This window comes from Polyodon spathula, chromosome 26 (assembly GCF_017654505.1).
Source record: "Polyodon spathula isolate WHYD16114869_AA chromosome 26, ASM1765450v1, whole genome shotgun sequence".
Taxonomy (NCBI): domain Eukaryota; kingdom Metazoa; phylum Chordata; class Actinopteri; order Acipenseriformes; family Polyodontidae; genus Polyodon; species Polyodon spathula.
The window spans coordinates 7,995,354-8,021,110 of NC_054559.1; the positions used below are offsets into that span (position 1 = coordinate 7,995,354).

The 25,757-nt window shown below is 38.4% G+C and overlaps 1 protein-coding gene across 3 annotated transcripts in view; it reads left to right on the top strand.

Annotated features, from left to right (window-relative positions):
• The window catches only part of LOC121300879 (guanine nucleotide-binding protein subunit alpha-12), a 47,831-nt gene that overhangs the window by 11,209 nt on the left and 10,865 nt on the right, over window positions 1-25,757 (top strand). For all 3 annotated transcript variants that reach the window (XM_041229839.1, XM_041229837.1, XM_041229838.1), the window contains one exon: window positions 3,854-4,069. In XM_041229839.1, the coding sequence (XP_041085773.1) occupies window positions 3,857-4,069 (213 nt within the window). In that variant the 5' untranslated portion in view covers window positions 3,854-3,856. The remainder of the gene's footprint in view (window positions 1-3,853; window positions 4,070-25,757) is intronic.

A 25,757-nucleotide genomic window follows, 5' to 3' on the forward strand; every position in this document is an offset into this window, starting at 1 on the left:
TGCAAAAGTCTACTGGAATCAATGATATTAGTACAGTATTTCATGGTAAATTTCAAACTGCCACATTTTGAAATATCAGTTTTTCATTCAGTATATGGAAATCTACAGTACAAAGCGGTGTATAATTCAATATGTTAACGTAACATTATTCAGCATGTTTCGTTCGACTGTATGATACAAAACTTTTGGCCATAGCTGTATGTCTTAAGTTTACCCATGTTATGATAAGGAGATTGCACAGCCTTAAGACCGTCTGGGACTGTTCCTCCTCATCGTGCTACAGTGTACCTTGCTGGCTGCCTTGTGAGCTCAGGACACCTGGAGGTCAGGCCTTTGTCCTCCAGAGCCCAGTAGCTTGCTGACATCCATTCTGTAGCTCCTGGGTGTAAAAGAGGAAGCTGGCTTGGTCGTGGGATCGGAAGACGCCTTCTGAACCTTCAGTTCTCTTGGGCTGTGTGGGGAATCGCTGCGGTTAGTGGAAAAAAATGATTTGAGATTACAATTGGAGGTAAAATAATTGGGCACACTAAAAAATAAAATAGTAATAATAATTGTTTTATTTTTCAGAAACAGAATGGCAGATTGCCTCAGATTTCAACCAGAGGGTGTTGGATATGGGAGAGAAAAGGGTTAAACTTGGAAACTATAACCCAAGTCACTGGCCGTCTGCCCATACAATAAACATGAAAGCGTGCCATTTGAGTTGATCCAAAGAATTGCCTGTGCTGCCCTATTGTTCATAGGGTAGGACTTGTGCTGGGTTAACCTTTTGTCAGTTGTATAGCTTTATGAAAAAAATGTAATGTAGATTTGCAGTTCTAACAATAGTCTGAAACTTCTAATGCTCAGTTTTTTTTTTTCTTAATTTAGGACCTTGTTTTATTTGAAAGTCATGGCAACTAAAATAAGTCTTGTTTACAAACACCACTATTTAGATGTATCATTAAAACTTGCATGCTGTCTCTAACAGCTAAATTTAGTTTTTTCATTCCATAAATTGTCTCCACCTGCAGTACAGTAACCATATAGATATTGTTATATTGTCAATATAGTAATTATATTGCATAATTGGTCACACTGTTTTTTCTCCTCTCCCACCCCTGTACACAACACTGCTTTAAAATAAAACTCTACTAGCAACCAGAGGAGTCCTGTTGCAGGTCTTGCTGCCTCACCAGACTTCCCAGACTCATTTTAGATGATAATGTGTACACTGTTGCAAGCAGCTGTGGGGGTGTGAATAAGACAATGACAGATAGATGATTTGCATTCAGTAAATCCACATTCTTCCTTATCATTGTTTATAAGAAACCAGCTGATACTTGCACATAGCTTCTTTGTTTTGTATTGGTAGCCCTTTCCTCAGTTTTGGGTCTCAGTTGAGCAGTTCCTTTGAAAACCACATTGCTGTGTAGTGGTTGGTTGCATAGCGAACACAGCTGCTGTGTGACTGCGCATTGGCTAGAATGGTTCTTCAGTACAAGGTAATGACTTGAGCAGATTCCCTGAGAGGATTCTCTGCTGGCGTGTTTTCATTTCCTTTCAAACACACGTGCAGGGGATAAAAAAAAAAAAAAGAAAAAACACTATCATAAATCTTTAGGAGTTCTACTACAAGCACTGTTGGCACATTGTATACAAGACTGACTGGAACAGAGTGTTTCTGTCTCAGAGGATTGGTTGGGAAATTGAGTGGTCAGAATAAGGCATGGATAAATTGGGGGGGGGGGGGCGGTCAAGCCACTTCTTTCATAATTCCTTCTTTTAAACTTTCAGTAAAATCAAGGTGGTGAACTTTACAAGACCATAATTTCCTTTTTGAGCCTTCGAGCAGCATGTGAAAGCTACTAACCTCTTAGCTTTAGTCTGTGCTTGCCTGAATGTATTCTTCTGTAAGGAATTGGTTTTCATTGTTCTGTAAATGTTCACTGGAAAAGTGCTGTTTATAAAGAACTACTCAAAAGGAACAGAGACCACTCAATTTGCCTTTTTTTTTTTTTTTTTTTTTTTTTTTTTCAAAAGAGGAAACTACTTTCAATACACGCTGACGTACGTACTGTAAACATGCACAAGTGCAGTTGTCTGTGATTAGAGCAGCTGTATTGCAATTGACCAAGAAGACGTGCTTTCAGAAAGATACTGTTCAGCAACCGGCCCAAGCCAATGGAGAAGCTTGAAAACTGGTGCTGTGTTCTAGATGTGACGGAACGCTCAGCAATCAAAGAGCCCTTGGTTGAAAATTGCCTGTCCGTTCCCAGAGCTGATCTGAGGAAGTGGGTGAAAGGTCAATGCTTCCTGCGTGGGCTGCAGATTGGTGGACACAACTCTGAGAGCCTCTGGAGAAGGAAGAGGAGGAGCCTGCAGTGAGATCAGGAAGGACCCCTTTGTGGCTGCTTTTGAACACCACTCTGCTTGAGCCACCTAATGATTTCATTAATTGGGGGCAGATTGTCTGTGAATTTGTGTTTACACTGGGAGTGGTCATTTACCAGCTAGATGTCATTAACAACATACAGATGGCTAACAAGTTTGAAATATGTTCTGTGTGTAAACATGATGAGTCAGCATTTGCCTTATGAATAAATGCTGTGTTCAGGCTATCGGCCAGCTATGTTCCAATAAGTCGCTGCTGGAGGATCATTGTGCAAGATGTGTTGAGAGGAGTCTGGAAAGATTTTGAAATGATGTGCAATACTTTTTCTTTACTTTTGTAGCTGCAATTCAAAGGAATGCCTTTTTCCACTTCCATAGGATTAATGAACAGGGCATTCACCTTGTGGTGTTATAGTGGTGCAGAGGCAAAAGAGATGGGAGTTGGTAGTTTACAGTCAGAACTTAAACACTTTCATTAATTTTCAAGAAACAAAATATAAACCATATTTTAAAATGAACCTTGTGATGTAATTGAGGTTCCCTAAGTTACCTATTGCTGTGAAAACCTTTCCCATAACAAACCGTGGATAAGACTTTTTGTGGTCTCTGGGAATTGTATTGCAAAGGTAATTGTAATCGACAATGTAGCAAAACAGGTCAACAAAAGGAAATTTTATTAATTCACTTTTAATTTTTTTTTTTTTTTACCAACCCTATCATGTTAAGGGAGCAATGTGTCGTTCAAGGGTATTTTAGGACATCTTCACTTTATCAAGATGTCTGTAAAAAGCAATCAAATAAGGACATAAATCCAATGGATTGAATAAGGGCTGAAATAGATCTTTTGTTGGCCTTTGTGCTTGTGAATGACACAGACTGGGTCACGTTGCACTGGACAGCGATGGCAGGCATTAAGAAAGAAGTCCTCCACAACGCTTGCTTCTCAAGCAATGCCAGAGACTTGCTGGTTGTCTTGTGACTTCTGGGAAGGAATGTCCTTCAGAAATAAAACTGAAGTGGATGCAGTTCGCCAGCCTGATTGCCCTGAATAGCTGCTGAGCAGACAAAACAAATGGGTTCCTCTGTGTGTGTGTGTGTGTGTGTTTTTTAACGTTAATATGCATGGTATGCAAATATTTCAAATATAACCCTATAGATATATTTGTTGCATCCTGATAATTTTGCTGTTGATCACACAATCTGATTTCAGCCAGACCGTTTGTAGTAAGTTTGAACTATAAGAAATGAGGTCATTTTGTACTGGCAAGCAGCCGCAGCACCTGTTTCATGGATTTGCCTGATCAGAACTGAAATGTGAAATGCAATCCTACCATCAAAAGTTATTCAATGTTCAATTCCTGGGCAGCTTGTGATGGCTGTAACAGTTTCACATGAATTGTTCTACAGCTAAATATCTGTTTTAAAGGCGGAGCAGTGTTTGGGTGTGGTGTTGACGGCTCACTCTGGTTGTGCTCTGCAGGGTATGAGAGTCCTGGTGGATGCCCGTGACAAGCTGGGTATCCCCTGGCAGAACACGGAGAATGAGAAGCACGGCATGTTTGTGATGGCCTTCGAGAACAAGGCCGGGGTGCCTGTGGAGCCCTGCACCTTCCAGCTGTACGTCCCCGCCCTGCGTGGGCTGTGGCTGGATACCGGCATCCGCCAGGCATACGGACGACGCAGCGACTTCCAACTGGTGAGTCCCTAATTGAGAATTTCTGAGATTAATCCAAGGCCTCAACTCCATGTGATCTGTTGATGAGATTACATTAAATAAATGGGTGTGTGTTTGTGTAGTAGTAGTAATAATAATAATAATAATAATAATAATAATAATTAATAATAATGTGCATATAGGTCCCCAACATTTCTGGAGCAAAGTAGGTTTTATGGGTGTGAGTTGCCAATTATTTTGGTCACAAATATTTAGTGTTTTGTTTAAATATAGCTGTACAGCATAAGCAAATATCTAAATATCAGAAAATGTTTTTGAAGTTCATACTGCAAGTTTTTTTTCTTTCTTTTTTTAGTATGTTTTGTAATTTATTTTCTGTTGGGTCAAAATCGCTGTTCAGCAGTTTTTTCATTCTGCCATTTTATCTTGTTGTTTGGGAGTGGAGGTGGAGGGCATTCCTTTGAAAAGTGGCGGGACTGACAGGAGTGTGAACCAGTCACATGACAGACTATGTTTTTGCTCCTATGATGAGGTTTTAACAAATCGCAGGCCAGAATTTCCAAGCACTGACAATATGTTAGCGCTGTGGCGAACACAGGATTTTCATGTTCGGATATTCGCTCATTGGCTACATATCAAAATTCAACGGTAAAGTTGAGTGTTGACTCAACAAAAACGTCACTAGTGTCACAACACTTCCAGGTATTTAGGAACGCTTCGTTGCATTCTTAAACTAAACGGAAAAATTTTAAATGAGCGATTCTGCATATCGGCCTGCAGCTTCAGAATCTAAAAATATTACAAGATCTTAAATACACGTTTTTATTAAATATGCTGCATTTCTTTGTTATACAATATGGGTTTAGTTACGTTGTCATATTTGCTGCGTCTTATTTGTTATACAATAATACATAAATAAAATAAATGTGTATATTAACAATTACCGTTTTGAAATCGGACAGCAGTATCAGTATCTACATTTTAAATCCCATTCGTATTTTTTATATAGCAGCTTAATCGTGGTTGTGGGTGTTGCCATCTTTCTGTTGAGCAGCTCAGCAGCTCTGAGAGTTGGAGAGTTCGTCGAGCCAGCGATACACTTCACTAGCTCTCAACGGTGAGTTTAGGTGCGATTTTAAGGGTTGTTGCTTTTCAGCGTTGAATGCCGTTTTTGACCCAGACGTCATTCGATAGAGATCACTCGGCATGCGCGCACACATAATCTGGCTTGTTTACTTATTGCTGACTAAAACTCTTAAATAGAGGCTCAAGCTGATGTGTTGATCCTTTTTTATATATATATATATATATATATATATATATATATATATATATATATATATATATATATATATATATATATATATATCTCATATCACACAGAGCTCTTTTTTTATTCAGAACACTTTTTTTATTTGAACTCCACCAACTTTCTGGTGAGGTGGTAAATAAGTGCAAGGTAGTTTTGTCATTTTCTAGCAAAATATGAGCATCTGATTTTTTTTTTTTTTTTATATGAATAAATGTCATAAATTTGTCAGAATATTCAGATATTTGTCCCAGCACTACTATATTTGTGTGTGTCTGTATATATATATATATATATATATATATATATATATATATATATATATATATATATATATAGCTCATGTAGACCCAGCTGCCCAATGTTTCGATATGTTGTACATATCTTTCTCAAGGGAGCATGTGTTTGAATCAAAACATTGGAGGTATTTATAGGTGTTTGACAGCATGACAACTACTTGTTGTTATTTATATTCAAATCCATGATTTATTCTTACATGATGTAATGATGTTCTGTATATTGTGACAACATTTTTACTTATCTTTAAATCTATATTAATTCTAATTAACATTATTTTATATAAACTTATGTTTGTGTTATCATGCAATGCTGGTTCTGAGGATCAGCCTTGATATGGTCTCCCCAGTGCATCAGCATGCACAACTTTTGAATTTAATTTAGTTTATTTAATTATTTTAAATTTTTTAAATATATTTATTAGAATTCATTAGTTCATTCTTTTCTGTTGAGGCCCGCTGGCATAATCGTGTCCAGTCTATTTATCCATTTACTTTCTTTTATTCTTCTATATGTCGCATTGTCTAATTTTAGCTGTTCTAATACTACAAACCTTACATTATTTATGTCATGTCCTTGACTGGTGAAGTGCTCTATTACTGGCTCATTCATTTTTTAATTTTATTTTAGTATTACATAGTCACTTGCATTTGAGCATATTCTTTGTATTTTTATTCCTAGACTCTTTGGGTTTGCCCTTTTAGTGTGTATTGGATGTGCACAAGGCATGTAAATACTGGTGCATGTCAGTAGGTTTATAGAAGAGGTCATTCTCAATTGAACCACCTTCAAGTTTTAATATGGTATATAAAAATTATATTTCTTGTCCATCGAAGGTCTACCTTAATATTACTGGTATTTAATTTTCCAAACTGGAAAAGAGATTCTGTCTGTTGCAGAGCAGCCTGCATAATGTTTAATTAGTCTGACTGGCTGTAGGAGGAACTCGATTAAGACGCAAATCTTAATACAAAACTTATCAAATATAAATGTATAGAGAATAGAAAACCACAGCGTAGGAACTGGAAGCAACCAGTCTGGGTTACTGGCACAGATGATTTTTAAGAATGAAATGGATTATGGTTAGTATTATAATAATTATATGTACTGACTCTAGTATAAATAGTTTCCCATTTTAACTGCCTTTTAAATTAAATGAAAACACTGTCATGCACTAGCCATGCATTCTAATTGAGATGTATACAGCAACTCTGTGCTTTCAACACTATTTCATTGTAAGCTTCCTAGTGGCAAGTACTTGGCTTGGGTTTACTTGCTATGCATATCAGAGTGGATAACCCCTGTATAAATCTAAAAGTAATCCAGTAGGCTTGACATGTTTGTTTGCCTGCCTGTGAATCGCAAAATCTAATCCATTAATTTTTTGCATGAAAGAAAACTTCTATCCTTTTATAAAAGACGGTTGTCATTTAGAGTATGTGTATGTCCTGAGAATAGAAGCATGTGATTGTGGAGATCAGATAATAGATTTGAGCTGTTGTGGTTTTTTTTCCCCCTTTGTGTCAGGACTACCAATTAAACACACATCCAGCATCTAGGGTTCTGAATTACTTGCCCTACAGTGGGGACAAGCTGGGACTGTTCTCATGGCTATGTACAAGGTTTAATTTATTTTTACAGTTTCTGCAACGGTTGTCCTGCGTTACTTGAAACCAAGCCATCCACATATAACTAGTTGCAATGTGATTTTGGGGAAAGCTACAAACACATAGTGAGTCGCAATGAAATCCTACTATGAAGATTCTGTAGCACAGCATGCGGCTGTTGTATACAGTGTTGGGGGGCAATGACAGATCCTCTCTATTGGTGTGAATCTTTCCTTTACACCAGGGGTATTCAGTTACATTCACCGGAGGGCCAGATAAGGCAATATCCAAATCTTGGCGGGCCACAGGGTGCTCATGGTGTGAGATGGAGTGGGGTGGGAGGAGTGGAGGGGTGTAAACACTTACAATGGTATGATTTATGATTGCCATTGAATAATACAAAGCAAATATTTATCACTGTAATGCTATTAAAACTGCAGTAATCTTCATTTTATTAAAACTATTACATTGGAATGGACATCTAAATTCCTCTCGTCTAAAAGTCACTTTGACACTCGCTTGCATGTTAAGTAATGAAAGCTTGTCAATCAGTGGCATGGCGTGGCGTGGCAAGTCTGCCATGACAGCAGCGCCAGACTTTCCATGATGAGGTGGAAGCAGGAGCAGAACAAACATTTGAGGGGGCTGCACCCCACTTTGTTCAACAGGAGCCTTGTCTCCATCCCTGTTGCATAAATTGTGATGGAACGGGGACTATTGTTTAGGGTCACATTGACATGACCAGGAAGGAGAAGAGCTTAGGTCCCCAAACGCCATTCATTTCAAACCCACACATTATTGGCACAGTTTAGGATATGATTAGGATTCTGTCCAGAAAAGTTTCTTGGATCTTGTCTGTTTTAGTGTTTTGGATGTTTATGATGGGTGGGGGGGGATACGTTCTGATTTTCCTTCTAAGCTAGCAAGGGAAGTAAACGAACAAAGTAGATTAGGGCATGATTTTATTTATTTATTTTATTTTTTTCAGACTTTGTGAATGTGTTATTTTTCTGACATTTGTACAGTAGTCTCTGGTTAAGAGGAATCCCCTTGGGAAGCAAGCAAAATGTTCTCTAAGACCGAGTTGACCCCCAGACACCAACATGAATCTATAAATAAAAAAATATATATATTTATTACTTGATGACGCATCAACGTATGAAATGAGTTCACACTTTAAACTTCAAAGATATTGTGTAAAAAGGCCGTCTGTTTTATAATTAAAAGAAAATCTGCATTGCTTGATAGACAAAACATTAGGCCTAACCTGATAAAACATGACATTCTGAAGGCATATATTCTCTTAATTTGTAATTTTATCTTTAGTCTTTGTGTACATGAATTGGTTAACTACAGATTTCTATGTACATACAACTTGACTGGCACTCTTGTGTTACATTCATTCCAGATAAAGTACATACTAACTCTGAACTATATTTGTCATTGATATGTGAAGCTGGTGTTTCTGTAACAGTTTTAATGTTTGCATTCATTTGTCCCCCAAACCCCCCCCCCCCCCAAGCCAGTGCACTGATACTGACGTTGTTAAAGCTTGCTGGCGCTCTTTATGCTGTATAGTCCGTGAAGGGGGTATATGTCCCAGTTTTGTCTCTCTGTATTCAGTATTTTATTGCTGTAAACTAGGCTTGTATCTGTGCTCAGTCACTGCTCGGTGAGTGGCCGGGCTTCACAATGGCTGCATTATCTGTGTCTGTTTCTGTCTGTCTGAACCCTCTACTCAAATCAGTTTAACTAGCAAAGGTTGAGGGTATTCCATGCACAGTTGAAATCTGTTTGACACAATGCCCTTTCTAAACAAGGGCTCTATTGTGTGGCCTTTTTTTTTTTTTTTTTGCATTGTTGGACCTATGACCTTTGGTGATGTCATTATTATTCAGGTGTTGTTAGCTCAGTTTGTGCTGTCTGCAGCACGAGCTGATCATTTACATTTCGTGAATCTACTGGATGTAGTGTGTGTGTTTGTTTTTTTTTGTGTGAAAGTGAACTTCAACACTATAGGTAACACTTTTCACTCAAACTTTACTTTGATATTAACTTAAAATGAGCACCGGGGATTTGTCCCCCTAGTGTTTTGTTACAAAGGCTTTTTTTTTTTTTAAATGGAGAGATCTGTCCATTCATTTTAACTTTAGACTCTTTGAATTTCTGACTGCTACCCCTCCTTGGTGATTTACGGTAATCCTGTCACATACATCTGGTATGGTGTACCACACGCTTATGGTTGCCTTTACACAGCCTGTGTAATTGCAGGAGACCGGTGCTGTATGGTGTCATTGCACACAACTTCAAAATCCTTCCCCAAGCACCTCTCAGCACTTGCTACTTGTGTGTCCTGTTTGGAACAATAGCACAGGCAACACTAAATAGCTGCTAATGCACTTTGTTTTATCAAGTAACGTGAGCCCAACACCACTTTTCTTGCCATTTCCTTGCCAGACCCAGTTTTGTCTGTAACCAGTGTTGGACTACAAAAGGAAATGTAAACATTGATTTCTGTGGGGCTGGCCCTCAGTCTGATTGTGCCTAATAGTCTTGGGCTTGAAACAATGAGACTCCTGGGAGTTTCTTGCTTGCACCCTTAAGTCATATTCCAGAGTTTTAAGAAGATAACAAAAAACTATTCAACATACGCAGAAGGTTACCAGACACAAGGTAGTTAACTCTAGTAATACTGAACTACTTTCTGAACCTTCCCATCACTAGTTGCCCTGATTTCATATTATAACTGAATAATAACTATTGATGCATATTTTCAAAGCTGGAATATGTGATTTCTAATGATTTGTAATCAATGACTTATCTATAAAATGCATAACAAAAGGACTCCCAATCTTGCATTTCTTCAGGACCCTGCTGACAATTATTCATTTGGTGGAGGGGGTGGGTCTGACGCTGCACATTAAATATAATTCTGTAGTAGCTTTCCAACCAGCTACATTTTAGTATGTCTACAGTATTTACTGCATTTGTAAAATAAATGCTTTTGCCTGGCGTTAAATAAATTCCTTTTGCTTTTAGTTTCACGAAAACCTGTTTGAGTCATACAGAATCCTAAAACAATTATTGTTTGAATTGCATAGTACAGTCATGCCACTGTCTGCACCACAGAGCCATGGACTTGCTCCAAGCTGCCAGTATCTTATTCTCTCCTGTGACGGTGACAGCCAAAACAGCTTATTTGAGCCATGATTAAGTCTGCTGCTGGAGCGGGTAGGACAGGCCCCTGCTTGCAGGGAAAACAATCTCAACCTCATCCTGCTGGAACAGGTAAGGAACTCTGAGCTTTATAGCTGTATGGCTATAGTGGTTCTGTAACGATATAGAGGTATAGATTATATATAAGAGCCAACTTCCCTATGTACTTTAGGTCATTCATAATGTATTTTATTCACTCTGGGGAGTAAAAATGTAGTCCTGGAGTTAAGTAGGTATGGGACTATGTTGCCCAGAATGCATTGTGGTTTGGAATTAGAGCCAGGAGGAGAAACACCTGGCTCTAAGGAAATGAGGAACTCCTTCCTGTGGTTAAGCAGGCAGGTGTAAAGGCAGGTTGGAATGTTTGTTAGTCTGTGTGAAGGCTGAGGTCTGTATGAAAAGTGTGTTCAGACCTGGAAAACAACAATGTGCTGTGCGTACTGTGTATAACTTGTTTTTTTAGTAACAAGTGGTTTTGTTGAACCAGCAAACGGTTTAGACGTCCGGCGTATAGTTTATTAGGTCCTATTTAAAATTTTAGTTAACATTCCAAAGGGAGAGTTAGACTTTTGTTTGGTTTTGATCCTGGTTTTGTTTATTTTGTTTAACCCCTTGTGGTCTGCAGATTTTCCCTTTCCAGTCCGATGTCAGAACCTGTCTGACATAATCAAAAAGATGTAAAGCACAGGTCTCCAGTCGTTTTTTCTCGGGGGGGTGGGGGGGGAGCCAAGAAAACCTTTCTATGACTGTGCGAGGCGGAATGAAGCCGGAAAAAAAAAGGGTGTATCTGATAGACCAACGCACCACAAAGATAACGCAGACCATAAACAAATAAGATAGCTGCTTCTGCATCCAGCGCACAAAGAATATCACTGACATTTGCTGAGCTTTTTAATCTGTAATAAAATAATGACTTGGATCGCATTATTAAGGAGTTTGGTGATAAAATGAGGAGAGGATTTATCAGTCTATAAAGAATATGTGAAAAATACAGCGAACAAGGGGTGGGGCTTGGCTGGAGATACAGTACTGAGTGTCCTTTTGCGATTCGATGCTTTTAAAATCTGTTTTACTCAAAGAAATATTTTAAACCGTGTGTGTGAAAATAAATTGAACCTGACGGGTCTGACAAACGCTAAATAAATGGACTGCTAAGGGTTAATTACACTATGTAACACAATTTTTGTTCCTGGGTAGTAAGTGTTATTTCCTAATTGCTTATGCCTCAAAAGTATAGAAAATGGCTATTATTCCCCACAAACTTTGCTTTTGTGACCAGGACAGTGATATTTCAAAATATCACTATTTCCAATGGGAAAACGGGCAAATGTGTGTCTTTTCGTTCACATAAAGTCAGAAAAAAACAACATATGAATCCAAATTAACAAGTATTTATACTAAAGTAATACAAAAATGACTACAAAAGATTCAGAAGAGAGTAGTTTTTCGATATTTACAATTATACTGTAAATTTACAGTATAATCGTAAATCTCGAAAAACTAAATGGACTGCAGACCTCGGTTCATAGTGGAAAACTAAAGGCTCAGGAGGTGCCGTAGTTTCCCACTATATGCCACCTCTTGTGTGTGTGCATGTATGGAAGACAAAAGTATTTTGGCAGTTAAATGAAAGGAGCGGTAGTTCCTCCCACCAAGTTATCAGCGAGAACTGCCAGAGACTCTCTGTAAAGCAAGGGTAGTTTACTTGTTTTCAGGGTATTGGCGCAACAAAAGTAAATCGAACAAAAGCACCATTTCACTTTTTCACTCTTAGGTGAAATGTAGAAAAAGTCAATACTTGTCATACAGTAAGAGAACCAAGTCGCTAAAGTCTGATAAAAATGTCCTCCTTTTTTCTACCACTTTTTTTGCAAATTTTTGTAGAACCCAGGCACTTTTATCCAGCATATGTATATTACAGGACATCAGAGTTTAAAGACAATTAACTTGTTTTGTCAACATGGAAATAAAATAGGGAACGCACTTATGATATCTATATCATTTAAATTAAATTTATTTCTGTTATAAAATGGAACATTTACCTGCATATATACAGTACTGTGCAAAAGTTTTAGGCAGGTGTAAAAAAAAAAAAAAATGCTGTAAAGTAAGAATGCTTTCAAAAATAGACATGTTAATAGATTATATTTATCAATTAACTAAATGCAAAGTGAGTGCAAATGCATTTTTTCATACCTGCCTAAAACGTGTGCACAGTACTGATATATATATATGTATATATATATAACACACACACACACACACACACACACACACCCAGTGCCTTGCAAAAGTATTCAGACCCCTGACCAATTCTCTCATATTATTGAATTACAAATGGTACATTGAAATTTCGTTCTGTTTGATATTTTATTTTTAAACACAAACTCGGAATCAGTTATTGTAAGGTGACATTGATTTTATGTTGGGAAATATTTTTAAGAAAAATAAAAAACGGAAATATCTTGCTTGCATAAGTATTCAACCCCTGTTCTGTGGAAGCTCCCAGTTTGCACCGATGAAAGAAATTGCCCTAACGAGGACACAATTACCTTACCATTGGCCTCGACCTGTGAACCATTAAAGTTGCTGTCACATTTTCTGGATAAAAACCCCGCTGTGTGAAGGATCATTGGTAAGGCTGTGAATCTGAAGGAAAATGAAGATCAAATAGCATTCTACAGAAGTTAGAGAGAAAGTAATACAAATGCATAGATTAGGGAAAGGGTATAAAATAATATCCAAGTGTTTGGGTATCCAAATGTGCACAGTTGGATCAATAATCAGGAAGTGGAAGCTGCATCACACCACCTAGGTACTGCCAAGAAAAGGCTGTCCCTCAAAACTCAGCACTCAAACAAGAAGGAGACTTGTGAGAGAAGCCACAAAGAGGCCAACAATCACTTTGAAGGAGCTGCAGAGTTCAGTGGCTGGGAATGGAGTAATGGTGCACCAGTCAACCATATCAAGAGCTCTACATAACACTGGCCTGTATAGGAGGGTGGCAAGAAAGAAGCCTTTACTCAAAAAGTACCATGTGAAAGCACGTCTGGAGTTTGCCAGAAAGCATGAGAGTGACCCAGCTGCGATGTGGGAAAAGGTTTTGTGGTCAGATGAGACCAAGATAGAGCTTTTTGGCCAAAACTGAAAGCGCTATGTGTGGCACAAACCTAACACTGCCCATGCCTCAAGACACACCATCCCTACAGTGAAGTATGGTGGTGGCAGCATCATGCTGTGAGGATGCTTCTCATAGGCAGGGACTGGGCATCTTGTTACAATTGAAGGAAGAATGGATGGAGCAAAATACAGGAAAATACTGCAAGAGAATCTGCTTCAGTCTGCTAAAAAACTGAAGCTTGGGAGGAAATTCACCTTTTTCAGCAGGACAATGATCCCAAGCACAAGGCCAAAGCAACATTGGAGTGGCTCAAGAACAAAAAGGTGAATGTCCTACAGTGGCCCAGTCAAAGTCCTGATCTCAATCCCATTGAGAATCTGTGGCACTATTTGAAAATTGTGGTCCACAAGCGTCGACAAACCAACCTGAACAACCTGGAGCCAAGGAGAATGAGCCAAAATCACCCCGACGCTGTGTGCAAAGCTGGTACATACTTACCCCAAAAGACTTAAATCTGTTATTGCAGCGAAAGGTGGCTCTACCAAATATTAATGTGTGTGGGTTGAATACTTATGCAAGCAAGATATTTCAGTTTTTTATTTTTCTTAAAAATATTTCCCAACATAAAACCAATGTCACCTTACAATAATTGATTTTGAGTTTCAGTGTAAAAAGTTTCAGTATAAAATATGCATGCATGCAAATGTTCCATTTTAAATATATAAAAAAAGGTCTAGCATGCATGGGATTTGAAACTAGCCTCCAGTTTGCAAGCTTGTTGTGTTATACTATCAGTGCTCCACGATTAGTTGAGAAGACAAGCAGTATTTGGGAAAAATGAAGTAAGCCAGCTGAGAATTCTTGGGACTCTAGGTAGTGGTTCATGAGAGTAGCGCTATTTGTGGTCCTGACTGGACAAAAAGAAACATTAATTTCTGAGAATTAGCTATGGTGAAGGTTAGCTGATGTATTTGCTAAAAGTAAAACACATAAATACATTAAATTGTTGAAAATAAATGAATACATAGATCATTCTTTCTGGCTTTTTCTTTCACTGTCAGATATAAACACTGCCATTTAATACTGTATGAAACGAAAATAAATACTCAACTCTTCTTGTTCAATTGTATAGTAGTGAAGATTTTTGTACAGTGCTTTCATATTTTTACATTCAAATTAATCAAAAACAAAACGGTCAAAGCAAAAAGTTCTTGAAAGTAGTTTCAGATTTTAAAAAAGTATTGTAACAACGCCTTTCTTTTATTTTAAGTGTATTGTAAGGGGAATAGGTCACGCCATTACTTAGCATGGGAAGGGGAGGGTGATTTCTGTAATTTGTAATTGTTCTATTGAAAGATATAAATATAAAGTAGAGATTCAGCTTTATAATAAAACAACACATTATTACATAACATCACAAAATTAAAAAATAACATGCAAAAATAAATTTCATGCTTTGACAAAGGTATTTGGGCACCCTTACATTAGTATTTTTGCCTACAACTGTGTGTCTGTCATTTATTGATGTATTTATATTTAATGTTTCACTTTCTAATATAGATGTACTTAGACATGGTGTGGTGAGAGGTACACCAAGTTTGCACTCAGTGGTATGTTCTTGGAGAGAAGTATAATTATATTCTGATTTGACAGGGATAATTTGTGGAATTTTATTCAAATAAAATTAAATTTTGTCTGTGTGTGTGCAATAAAAATGCAATTGATTTGAGTTCACGTAAAACTTGGGGGGGGGGGGGGGGGGGGGGGGGGGGATCCAGGATTCAGCTGCCAGGAAACTGGCTCGGTCATCCTATTTTTTTTTTTTTTTTTTTTTACATCAGTCTTGCTCAATAATTGACAGTAAACTCCAGCTTTGAAATGAGAGAATTCGATGTGGCAAATTTAATAAAACACAATTTCCAATAGCAAGATTTATAGGTAGCAGGAGAATTTGACAGTTTCTGGAACCATCATATAATAAATATTGATTTGTTGAATACAATTGAGTATCTTTTGGAAGCTTTTGGTTTTATTTATTGCTTTAAATAAACAAACACTTATATAATGGTACGTTTGGCCTAGTACTAGAGGTAAACAGAACGCAGGTTACCGTGTTTCCCTGAAAGAGAAGACGACCACCAAAATACTTATGGGATATGCCCGTCTATTGGTAGGTATTCACTGAGCTCTTTATATCAGAGCTACCGATAGGCCCCTTCTTAGGGTGATGTCCTCGGTCCCGCCTACCAAGGGATTAAACAGTCAACCCACGGAAGCCATTTTCTCTTTTGTGTCGAACCTGTGAGGGCGACCGCAACGACCTTGTTGGTTGGTGGTCATCTTCTGTTTCAGGGAACCATGGTTACAGTACGTAACCTAACTTTCCCTTTCAATTCGAAGACGACCACCAACATATGTATGGGAAAGTATACCAGAGCAGTCGCAAGAGAGAAGGAACAGCAGCAGACGAGGGACGCATCAGAACCGCATAACTCAAGGTTCGCAGTGCCAGCTTGTATCCTCAAGGACCGTTCTGTACAAATTCCAGCATGACGAAGATACTTAAAATTAGGGTTGCCGTCTTTGAGGTACAAAAAACCAGGACATCTAAATGGAAGGGCGGGTGTTAACACTTTAAACGCTCTAAAAAATCCCATAGTCATCCAATAAGTAACATTGATAATAGTACTACTATAGTAGTGACAGCCCATTAATATTGTGCGTCTGTTGCAGTAATGGTGTATCTTGATTCATCTAACTTGTGTTCAACTTGTGGTGCAGGCATTGCGGTGCTGCTGTATAATCTACATGGATGTGGAAGCATAAGATTTCAAAAGGGGATAATATCACAACCCAGGATCTTTTATTATCCAAGGAAGGTATATTGAAATCCCGGGACACCTTCCTCAAAACCAGGATGATCCAGGGAAAACGGGGACAGATGGCAACCCTACTTTAAAATGTTTGTCAAGTGGTGAACACAAATTTTATACATATTGTATTATAACTTCCTTCCTTGTTAATCCTTTCCAAATGTCCACCAAAATCCAGCCTCATAACTCAGTGAAAAATTGACATCTTGGTGGGAATTTAAAGGGGCATAGCAGCTGGTGTTTTTTTTTAAACTCTGGGGAAATGTTTTTTTTTTTTTTTTTTTTTGTAGAGGAAAGTGGATTACAATCGTGACGTTCTTTTTGTGTTGTTTTTTTTTTTTACACTGTAAGAACTCTTGCAAAACAATGTAGCCGTGTCTCGTGCTGACAAAAATGTTTTCACGGAAAAACGCTGTATTGAAGATCTTTTTTTAAAATAGTTCCTCAACTGCTACTGTAATCCTCTGAGGCTTTTCTGGAATAAAAGCTCTTTGGCGGAGGCTAAGCACAGCTGTAATTAATCTGCACATTCCCATCAGGAAATGCTGGCGCAGCTCATGAGAAAAGGGAGGAAAACTCTGTTAGTCTGAACATGGATGTGAGGTCCCAACAAGACACCATGGGTTTTTCTATTCCTGTTGTTTTTTTGTAAATGTTTGCCCTTGTGTGTGCTTTCTGGTTGCTGTAAACTCATTGTCCTCCTATAAATACCTTTGAATTGTTACAGTAATTGCACAAGTGTGTAGTTTCATTATACAATACCCCCTGGTTATTTCTCAATATGGTGTTCAAAAATGAATTCACAACTTGGCCACATTAATACAGTGGTCCCTCGCTATAAGGTTCTCAGATATAACACTCCTACAGCATGTCCACCAGTTCCCTATACTAGTGATTCATGCAATAATTCTACAGTAAATACAGTACCGGTGCTGTTCAAACTATAAACAACTTCTCAGTCTAACTTCTGCTCTACCTTTTGATACAGTAGCTGAACTGAAGAAAAGCTGTGCTGGCACTTTATAACACATCATATTTGCATTTGTTTTATAACTAAATAAATATTAGGCCTATTTATGTGGTTCTTTCCTAATGTATTTACTTTTTTGCTGTGAGAGGAGCTGCAGCTTTCTCCTGGAGGCGAGACGCTTCAACTTCACTTAAGCCCTGCTCTGGCAGCCAAACGTGGGGCGAGCCCATTCCCACCCCCTCCCCCACTTACAATGCTCTTCGTTTTGTAACGCTTATGTTGTGTGTTCCCCGAGACCTGTGTTATAGCGAGGGAGGACTGTAGTATATTGTAGATTTACTGTGTTGAACTGAATAAGGACAACTTGGTTCTGTGTGTGGAAATGAGGTAACGAAATAACAAAGGAGCACTGTATTATGTTTTTGCCGTTTTTAAATAAATAAATTATATATATATAAAATATTACTATCTTAAATATCTTGTTAAAATCATGTTAAGTTCATGAAACAAGTGTAATTGTCAGCAGTTTCTGGCTCTGTACTGGTTAATGATTTATTTCAAGGTTTGAATTTGTATTAAGGGTCCGGTGAAGTAAGGAGACACTGGTGCTATTGAAATACATCATTCTAGAATCAATGGAGTTAAAAGGCACTGAAACTGCACCTCTCATACCCTTTGTACATGCTGCAAATCTGAATGGAAAAAGCTGCTCCACCTGGGAGTCTTCCGACTGAGCCCTTTTTTTTTTTTTCCAGATTTTTGTATAGATTTACGTAGGGTTCACATAGGTCTCCAGCTTTAGCGTTCCTTAGAGTGGCAGAAACCAGATCAGCATTACATGGGTCTACAGAGACACTTTTTTGCGCTGGAGCAGCTTTATTGATTTTTATAAGTAGAAAAATAAGTTGTTATAGCAGCCTGAAATAGGGGTGTAAAGATGCCACTTGTGATCATCCTTGCAGGTTACTTTAGTATGGCAATACATGGGCTGGGATGGAGAATATATTCATACCTTCTACCACATTTAATCTTCCTTCAAACATTTTGTGGAACATAAATAGCTATGCTTTTGCTTTGTTTCAATATCTGTTTCATAGTACAGTGCACATGTTTATTTTATTGTTTTTAATTAATTACTGATATCAGAATCGGCTGCCTGTAGTGATCAAAACCACTGGGGCCAATGTAAAATAATCTGCTTGTAAGAATCAAGCAATCCACTTATAAGAATCATTTCTGAGCAAACTGACTGCCTGTAATACGATACTGTATCAAGTGCAATGACGTGTACAACCAAAGAAGAGTGGGGAGGATGAAACCAAAACGCACAGTTAAGTGTGCATGTGTTGTGTATATAAATGGTATGTACATTAACATGAACATTGTTGGAAAGAATGCATATGGAGCTTGAGCAATATAAATGACACCAGTGTGTGGAACAGGGTATTGACACCAGTAATATTGTGTGCAATACAGCCCAGCTGTATTGCACGCAGGAAGATTAGTTGCAGTTTGCTTTCCTCCTGCACAAACTGAGCCTAACCCTCCCTAACAAATGCTGCTCTTTCAATCCAGTGGACAGGTTTTATAGCGTAAAGCCAGGCTTGGCCACACATGCCTGTTTTTGACTGAACCATAAGGTGAAAGGTCAAAGAAGACCAGGTAAAACATTTGTGTTCTGAAGCTTTGAACCGTATTAGAGGTTTGTGACTGTGAGGAATGACTGTGCAGTGAGGATGTGCAACACCCAGTTGGTTGACATAGTGCTTTGAAAAGCTAAACAGGTGAATGGATAATTAGCCAAGCCTGTAACACGACCTCCAGTGCTTTGCCAGGCATGCTTCATCATATGACCTATTATTCACATGATAAGTTTACAGTAGTATTATTAGGTCTCTTGGATATTTGTTTTTGTTTTTTTCCCCAAATTATAGATAATATAGATATACTGTATATATCTGCTAAAACTACAGGAACCCACATGCTTTCACATTTCACAATTTTGTATCGTATTATATAACCGTGGGATTCCAGGCAAAAGCTACACAGTCCCAGTGATTTTATTTGAATAGAAACCTTTCACTGCTAAGTAGAACAGTTCGCTGCAGTAAGCAGTTTATGGAAACGTGTACAGAGATTAAACTGTGTAGAAAACAACAACAGCACTCGAATTGTAATGGTTACAGATTATTGTGAAACAGTTGCATTAAAGAAAAAAAGGACAAAAATGACCATACAGGACACAGCTGCTATTTTCTGTTTTAGTTATTCGTTTTGGTTTGTTTCACTCTTATTTCCAGACTGATCCCTAAAATTAATTGATGGCTGCAAGGCTGCCGTGGTTTACTGGTCTACGCACACTGCGGGTTGCCTGCCCCTGCCCAGGATGAAGATACACAGGCTGGGCTAGCCAGGGTGACTCAGTCGCTGGCTGCAATCCAGGCCTGTTTATGTCAGCTCTAGGGTTCTCATTAGTGCGTCCAGTACACAGCATACACCCCTAAACCTTTCACTGCACAGCAGATTTCTTAAGTGAAGGGAAAAAAATGTAAACCAACAGAATATATTTACAACGGAATCAAGAGCCTGTCAAAGCCAGCCAGCCTCCTCTGCTCTACCTGGACCTCCCCCAAAGCTCTAACTGAGACATGTTTTCAGTGTTGTGATAAATTCAACTAGATTACTTTAATTGAAAAGAAAAAAAACAACAAAATTATCTTTATGTAAAGAGTTAGAGTCTTTTCAAAGCCTTCTAACCAGCGTACAAAGTATGTGTTGTAGTGCCAAGTTGAATGATTCATTGTTATTCACAGCATTGATTTTTGGAAAACTGTCATTAGTTTAACAGGTCTCCTTAGACTCTGTTTCCACCCCTGACCCTTTGTATATCTCGGAGTCCCTGAACTGCATAGCAGCTGCACTGGAGTGGATTCACTTTTACAAATTTAGACTTCATAAAACATGTAGAGTTTATGCTATGAATGATGCTTTTGCTTTGTTTTTGTTTAGTTTTTCCCTACTGCATGCAAAAAGGAGGACATGTCCATGATGTATCATTTCATACGTAATTTTTGCCAGGGATGTTTAATTTCAATGCTAGCAAAATTGATGTTTTCCAAACTTTTGTGGTCTAAGACCACCAATGACTTAGGATCCCCCTCCTCTGAACAGCACTGTTGTGGTTCTTTTGGGGTTCCAGACTCCCCATTAGAGAATCACTTTTCTAGAACTCGCTTATTGAAGTGGATTATTTTGATTGAGGGCTATGATCATTTATTAGTCAGAAACAGTAAAAAGTGTGTGTGTGTGTGTGTGTGTGTGTATATATATATATATTAGTTTCCATCTAACAGACTCTCTTAATTGAATAGAAAAGGGTAGCTGAAGACAGAAAAAATAGGATTTTAACACCAGACAAAGATAAGCATAGTTTATGCTATCTAATATCTTGTTTAACACATGGGTAAAGCTTGAGTGCTTTGTTATGATCTTTGCATCTGTCAGGCTTTAGAAAATACAATAGCCATCTGGAAGCGCACTTGTGCTACATACTGTACATGCATGAGGCTGTCGGAACACCAGTGTTTTCACTTGAGATCAGTATGTCAAGTATGCACAGATTGAACAGCGCTTTTCAATTTTAGTTTTGCATTTCCAAAGCTCTGCCAAGGACATGCTTTTCTTGATGGTAAAATGTGTATTCCAAAGCATTTTGGAAGTAGATACCCTGCTGAAAGAGGGAGCAAAGACTTGATCTGAAGTGTAGATGCAAATAAAGGCTGCTGCTCTTACTGACTGTGGCCAGTATTTTTACTAAAAAAGACCACACTTTTGGCATTCTGTACTGCAGTCTTCATGTCTAGAAAGTTTTCTCATGCACTTGCAGATTCTAAACCAGAACTGATTGAGGAAGGGAGGGGATTTACCTGTAGTTAAGGACTGGGATCAGCAGGATTGAAATCCAAGGTCAGCAACAAGCGTGTGACAATAGCAAAGGTGCTCTCATGTGTCATAGTGCTTGTAGCACTGGGTGCCAGCTAAACCCCACTGGCTGATGCAACTTGGGCTATCTTGAAGAAACCATCAACATGTTCATGCAGGAAGTATTGTACTGGCGTCTGCCCTAGGCCAGGCCAACACTTGCCTTTGATCAGGGTCCGGGGTTTATGCAGTCTTTAAAATAAACCCACGATAAGAGCTAATGAGATGTTTCAGAGCATCTAGAACACAATTCTTAAGTGGTATCCTCTGCTTCTGTCTCGTTTCTGATCTCTCGTGTAGGCGCTGAGAGGTGGTAATGGGCCCTGCTAAAAGAAGTCGAGGTGAAGACTAGGTCATGGATCTTTTTGATTTCTCTGTTCTTGGTATTGAATTTGGGGCCAGTGAAATGTGAGTGAATGGATGGTTTCTCTTTTATCTGGCACTTAATTGTCCTCAAGAGCATGAACTTTAACCTGGTAAACCTCCCATGATAATTTAGATTCCATTATATTCTGGCAAAACCTTTTCTTTTAGAGTAGAGACTGAACTGTAGGGGTAATTGGTGGGATTGCTTACAACTGAAGTTGCTTGGCAAATAACCTATCCTTCTGTGCAGTCTTATAATGGGGACTTCTGATGCCTTAAGGTCAATCAATATTCTAAGTCATGCATTCTGTGATGGAACACAGTCTCGATAGCTAAATCTTAAACTCTGTTTTTACCACACTGCATCATTATTAATTATTTTTTAGATGACACAGTCCTACAATTTGATGTCGGACAAATACAGCTCCTTCTTAAAATATGAATGACCCACTCTGACTCCCTGAAGACAGATAATCATGTACAACACTGCATGTTCTTGAGGCCAATATATTATAGCAAACTTTAAAAAAATAAATAAATAAATAAAAGGTGTGCACTTGGTTAAACAAAATGGATTGGCATGAGCTGTTTTGGATACCAGTAAATTGTGTTCTACCGAGACTCGAGGGAAGACATTTGTGAAACTGCCCATTTTTCCAACCACCACTAGTCTTCAAATAAAAACATATATTCAATTATTTCCAGGTCTGTGTTTTGAAATGCCACTGGTTCAGTTGTACTGCAGCTTAGTGTTTATGGAAAAGCAGTGATCTCAACAAGGTCAAGTACAGACTATTGTGTCTCTGTTATGTAGAAGAAAGAGAATGAAAGTTGGTGCCGCTGGCATTGAGAATGCCATGTTGCCCTGGGGACCTGGGGTGTTCCAAACAGAATATTCAAGAGTGCTGTGTGGAACCCAGCCAGCCATTCAGTTCCAGTAATACAATGGGTGTGGCCATGCACATTTTGGTTACTGACAAGTGTGTGTTTGGAGAATTTTATTCTTTTTTTTTTTTTCATTTTTAAAATTAAGTACAGTGCCTCAGTAAAGTAGTAATATTTTAAAACCCCCATAAAAGCCAAGTGCATGGATTGGCATAAGTGGTTTTAGATACCAGCAAGTGATGTTTTGCAGAGGGAAGCCATTGAAAAAGTTTGCATATTGTGACTTGTTTAAGCTGTGCTTGCTTAAAATAAGCAGATTTTAATAGGGTGAGGGTGCAGGTTGGCCATTTGAGAGATTCATCAGTAACTAATTGGTAAAAAGGGGAATCTAAATCCAAATATATAAGGGCTTGAGCAGCAAAATGTTTGTGCTCAAGTTATGCATTTTGAGGTTTCTTAAACATTGGGCCAAAACTGTTCTCTTTTGAGTGAATTCCTGGCGTCCATGAAACCTGTCTCATTGTTTACTTGAATTTAAGGAAACGGCAGTGTGTTTAACTGTAATCTAATAGATGAATGAATTCATGATGCTGCACTTTGTGTGGCTGTCTTGCCTAAGACCCCTTGTGAAACAGACTTGGTATTAATGGCTTCTTCTCCTAGTAAAACAATACCATAAATAATGATCTTCAACTTAATTATAATCTCTCCTGTTTTATAGTCTGGCAGCTGCAGTGAAGTTCCAGACGTATTCATTCCCAGAGGAACTTCTACTGTAAAATATCCCTTTTTGTTTTTTCAGCTTAAAGCTATTTTTTCTTCCTTGACGCCTTGCTATAATGTGGTTAAAGCCGCTGGTGTATAATGCAGATAAATCCACCCAAAGTTCTGGTCCAGAGCCAGATCCTGACCATTTTTGTATTTTTATTTTATTTAATTTATTTTTTTCCCCCCTAATGAAACTTTGTGCAACTGAACTTTCCCGATTCCACAATCCTCCAGTGCTGTCAGTCCCAGCAGGTATGTGCATGTGAATGTTTGTTTGGTTTAGCTGGCTGAGTCACACATAATGAATTATCATCTTCATTTCATTAAATCATTACCCACTCAGGCATCCTCAATCCTTACGGGACACTGGGAATTGGACAGCAGCAAATCTTCTTTCAAAAACTGACTTTCTGCATATGACAGTGACTTAGATTACCGGTAATAGGTGTTCTCAAGAGGCAGAATACCAGGCTACTGTTTACACAAAACACTTTTTAACCACTAGTTATAATAAGACAACTAGTTATAATGTGACTCTATAGGATCTGTGCTAAAGTTCCACAAAACAGGGAAGTGACGCTTTTCATAGAGAGACCAGACACTCGTTCTGCTTGGGGATGGTTGTCTTTTCATCATGGTTGACCTCCATAGTGTGCTTTGATTGCCATTAGTCCTGCTTGACAGGAAGTGGGTGTCCTACTTCAGGGTAGCTTGTACTGATGTTTTGTAATAAAGCAGAGATTAACCCAGTTTTGAAATCACTTGCTTTAACACTTGGAATGTCTCTTAATTACACTGTAATAACACAGTAGTTATCATACCATGCAACATATTTTGTAATCTCATTGTATATGCACACTGTTTACTTGGATTGTAATTGTCATATAAAAGGACACATCATTTATAGCTTAGTGAGGGACCCCTTTAATGTACTCTTACAGTTTCTGTAGTTTTTGGCTGCTCCCAGCAAAGGGATTTAATGAGCCCCTCTTCATGGAAATACAGGCACATTGCAAAGGGCAAGTACCACAATGATCTGGGTGCTGATTCCCAGCTTCTGATTTTCTTAGTTATTTCAGCCGTTGTGTTTGCTCAGTGTAAGAGAGCGGAGATGTCCGCGTCTGTCACGGCAGCTGCCCCTCTGAATAACAGAAACGCTGAAGATGTGTTCCTGCACAGGGAGACTGATGGAACATGCTACCCCCAGGATCATTTCAATCTTCGCTTCTGTCATTCATTATTTACATCCATAAACAAGCTTTGTCACGAATAATAAATCTTTAATGGGCAAGAAAAATGCGGTGTACATTTCTCTTAGTTCATGCTTGTTTTGTCATTGCCAAGATGAGAAGAAAGAACAATGCTGGGAGCATTGGTACGAAGGCAGTATCAGATTAAAACCGTACCACACAGTTTCAGTGAGAAGAAACAGTACAGCATTTACATTTTAAAAAGGAATCCAAACTTTTGCAAAAAAGTTCTTCCCTGCTTGAATCATTTTTTATTTTTATTGTCAGATTCTCCAATACAAACGTTGCCTGTAAATTTCCTAGGGATTCGTTTTGGTCTGATTTAGAATGCTGACGGACTAATTCTCAGTGGAGTCATTTTGGGAATTAGTACAAGGGAAACTGCTCTCTGAGTGTCATTTTATGTAGTGGATACCAGAACTGTTGAGTGGTAATGGCCCTGATAAACCGTTTAGGTTCTTCAAGCACCAACACATCCATCTACTTAGATAGTTTTGAAATTTCAAATGAACTGGTAGGGCTGACTCAGTTTACCAGTTGACTGGTTCTAACCCCCACTTGTACCCACACTGACCCACGTAAACTTTCTATTAGACTAGTTTGCATGTTCCTTTTCATATTTCTGTTCTTAGTTTAACAGAAAGGCTTGATGTTAGAGTAATGCTCTCACACACACCCCTGTGACCATTCTATGAGGGAGAGCACACACTTGTTCTGTTTCTTTAAATATCAATCACCATTGTTGAGTTCATATCACTGGGTGTGCGGCTCAGTATGGCAAATTGAAGACAGGATGGTGGATTGTGGGATAAGATTCAACCATCTTAAATACATAAGTAGTATATGCACAACCACATTATTACTGTGATTGTTTAGTTTGTAACTTGAGTTCACTTTTTAGTTTTGTATTTCTTTTTGAGCAGTTTATCTATGTTTGTGTCATGTGTCGTCTTTAATTCTGCATGTTTTTTTTAATCTTGTTCCTGGTGACTGCTTTGACTGTTCTGTCCATCCTCATGTGTTCTGTGTTAGACTCCCTATAGGAACGGGCACCTTGTCATCTTAA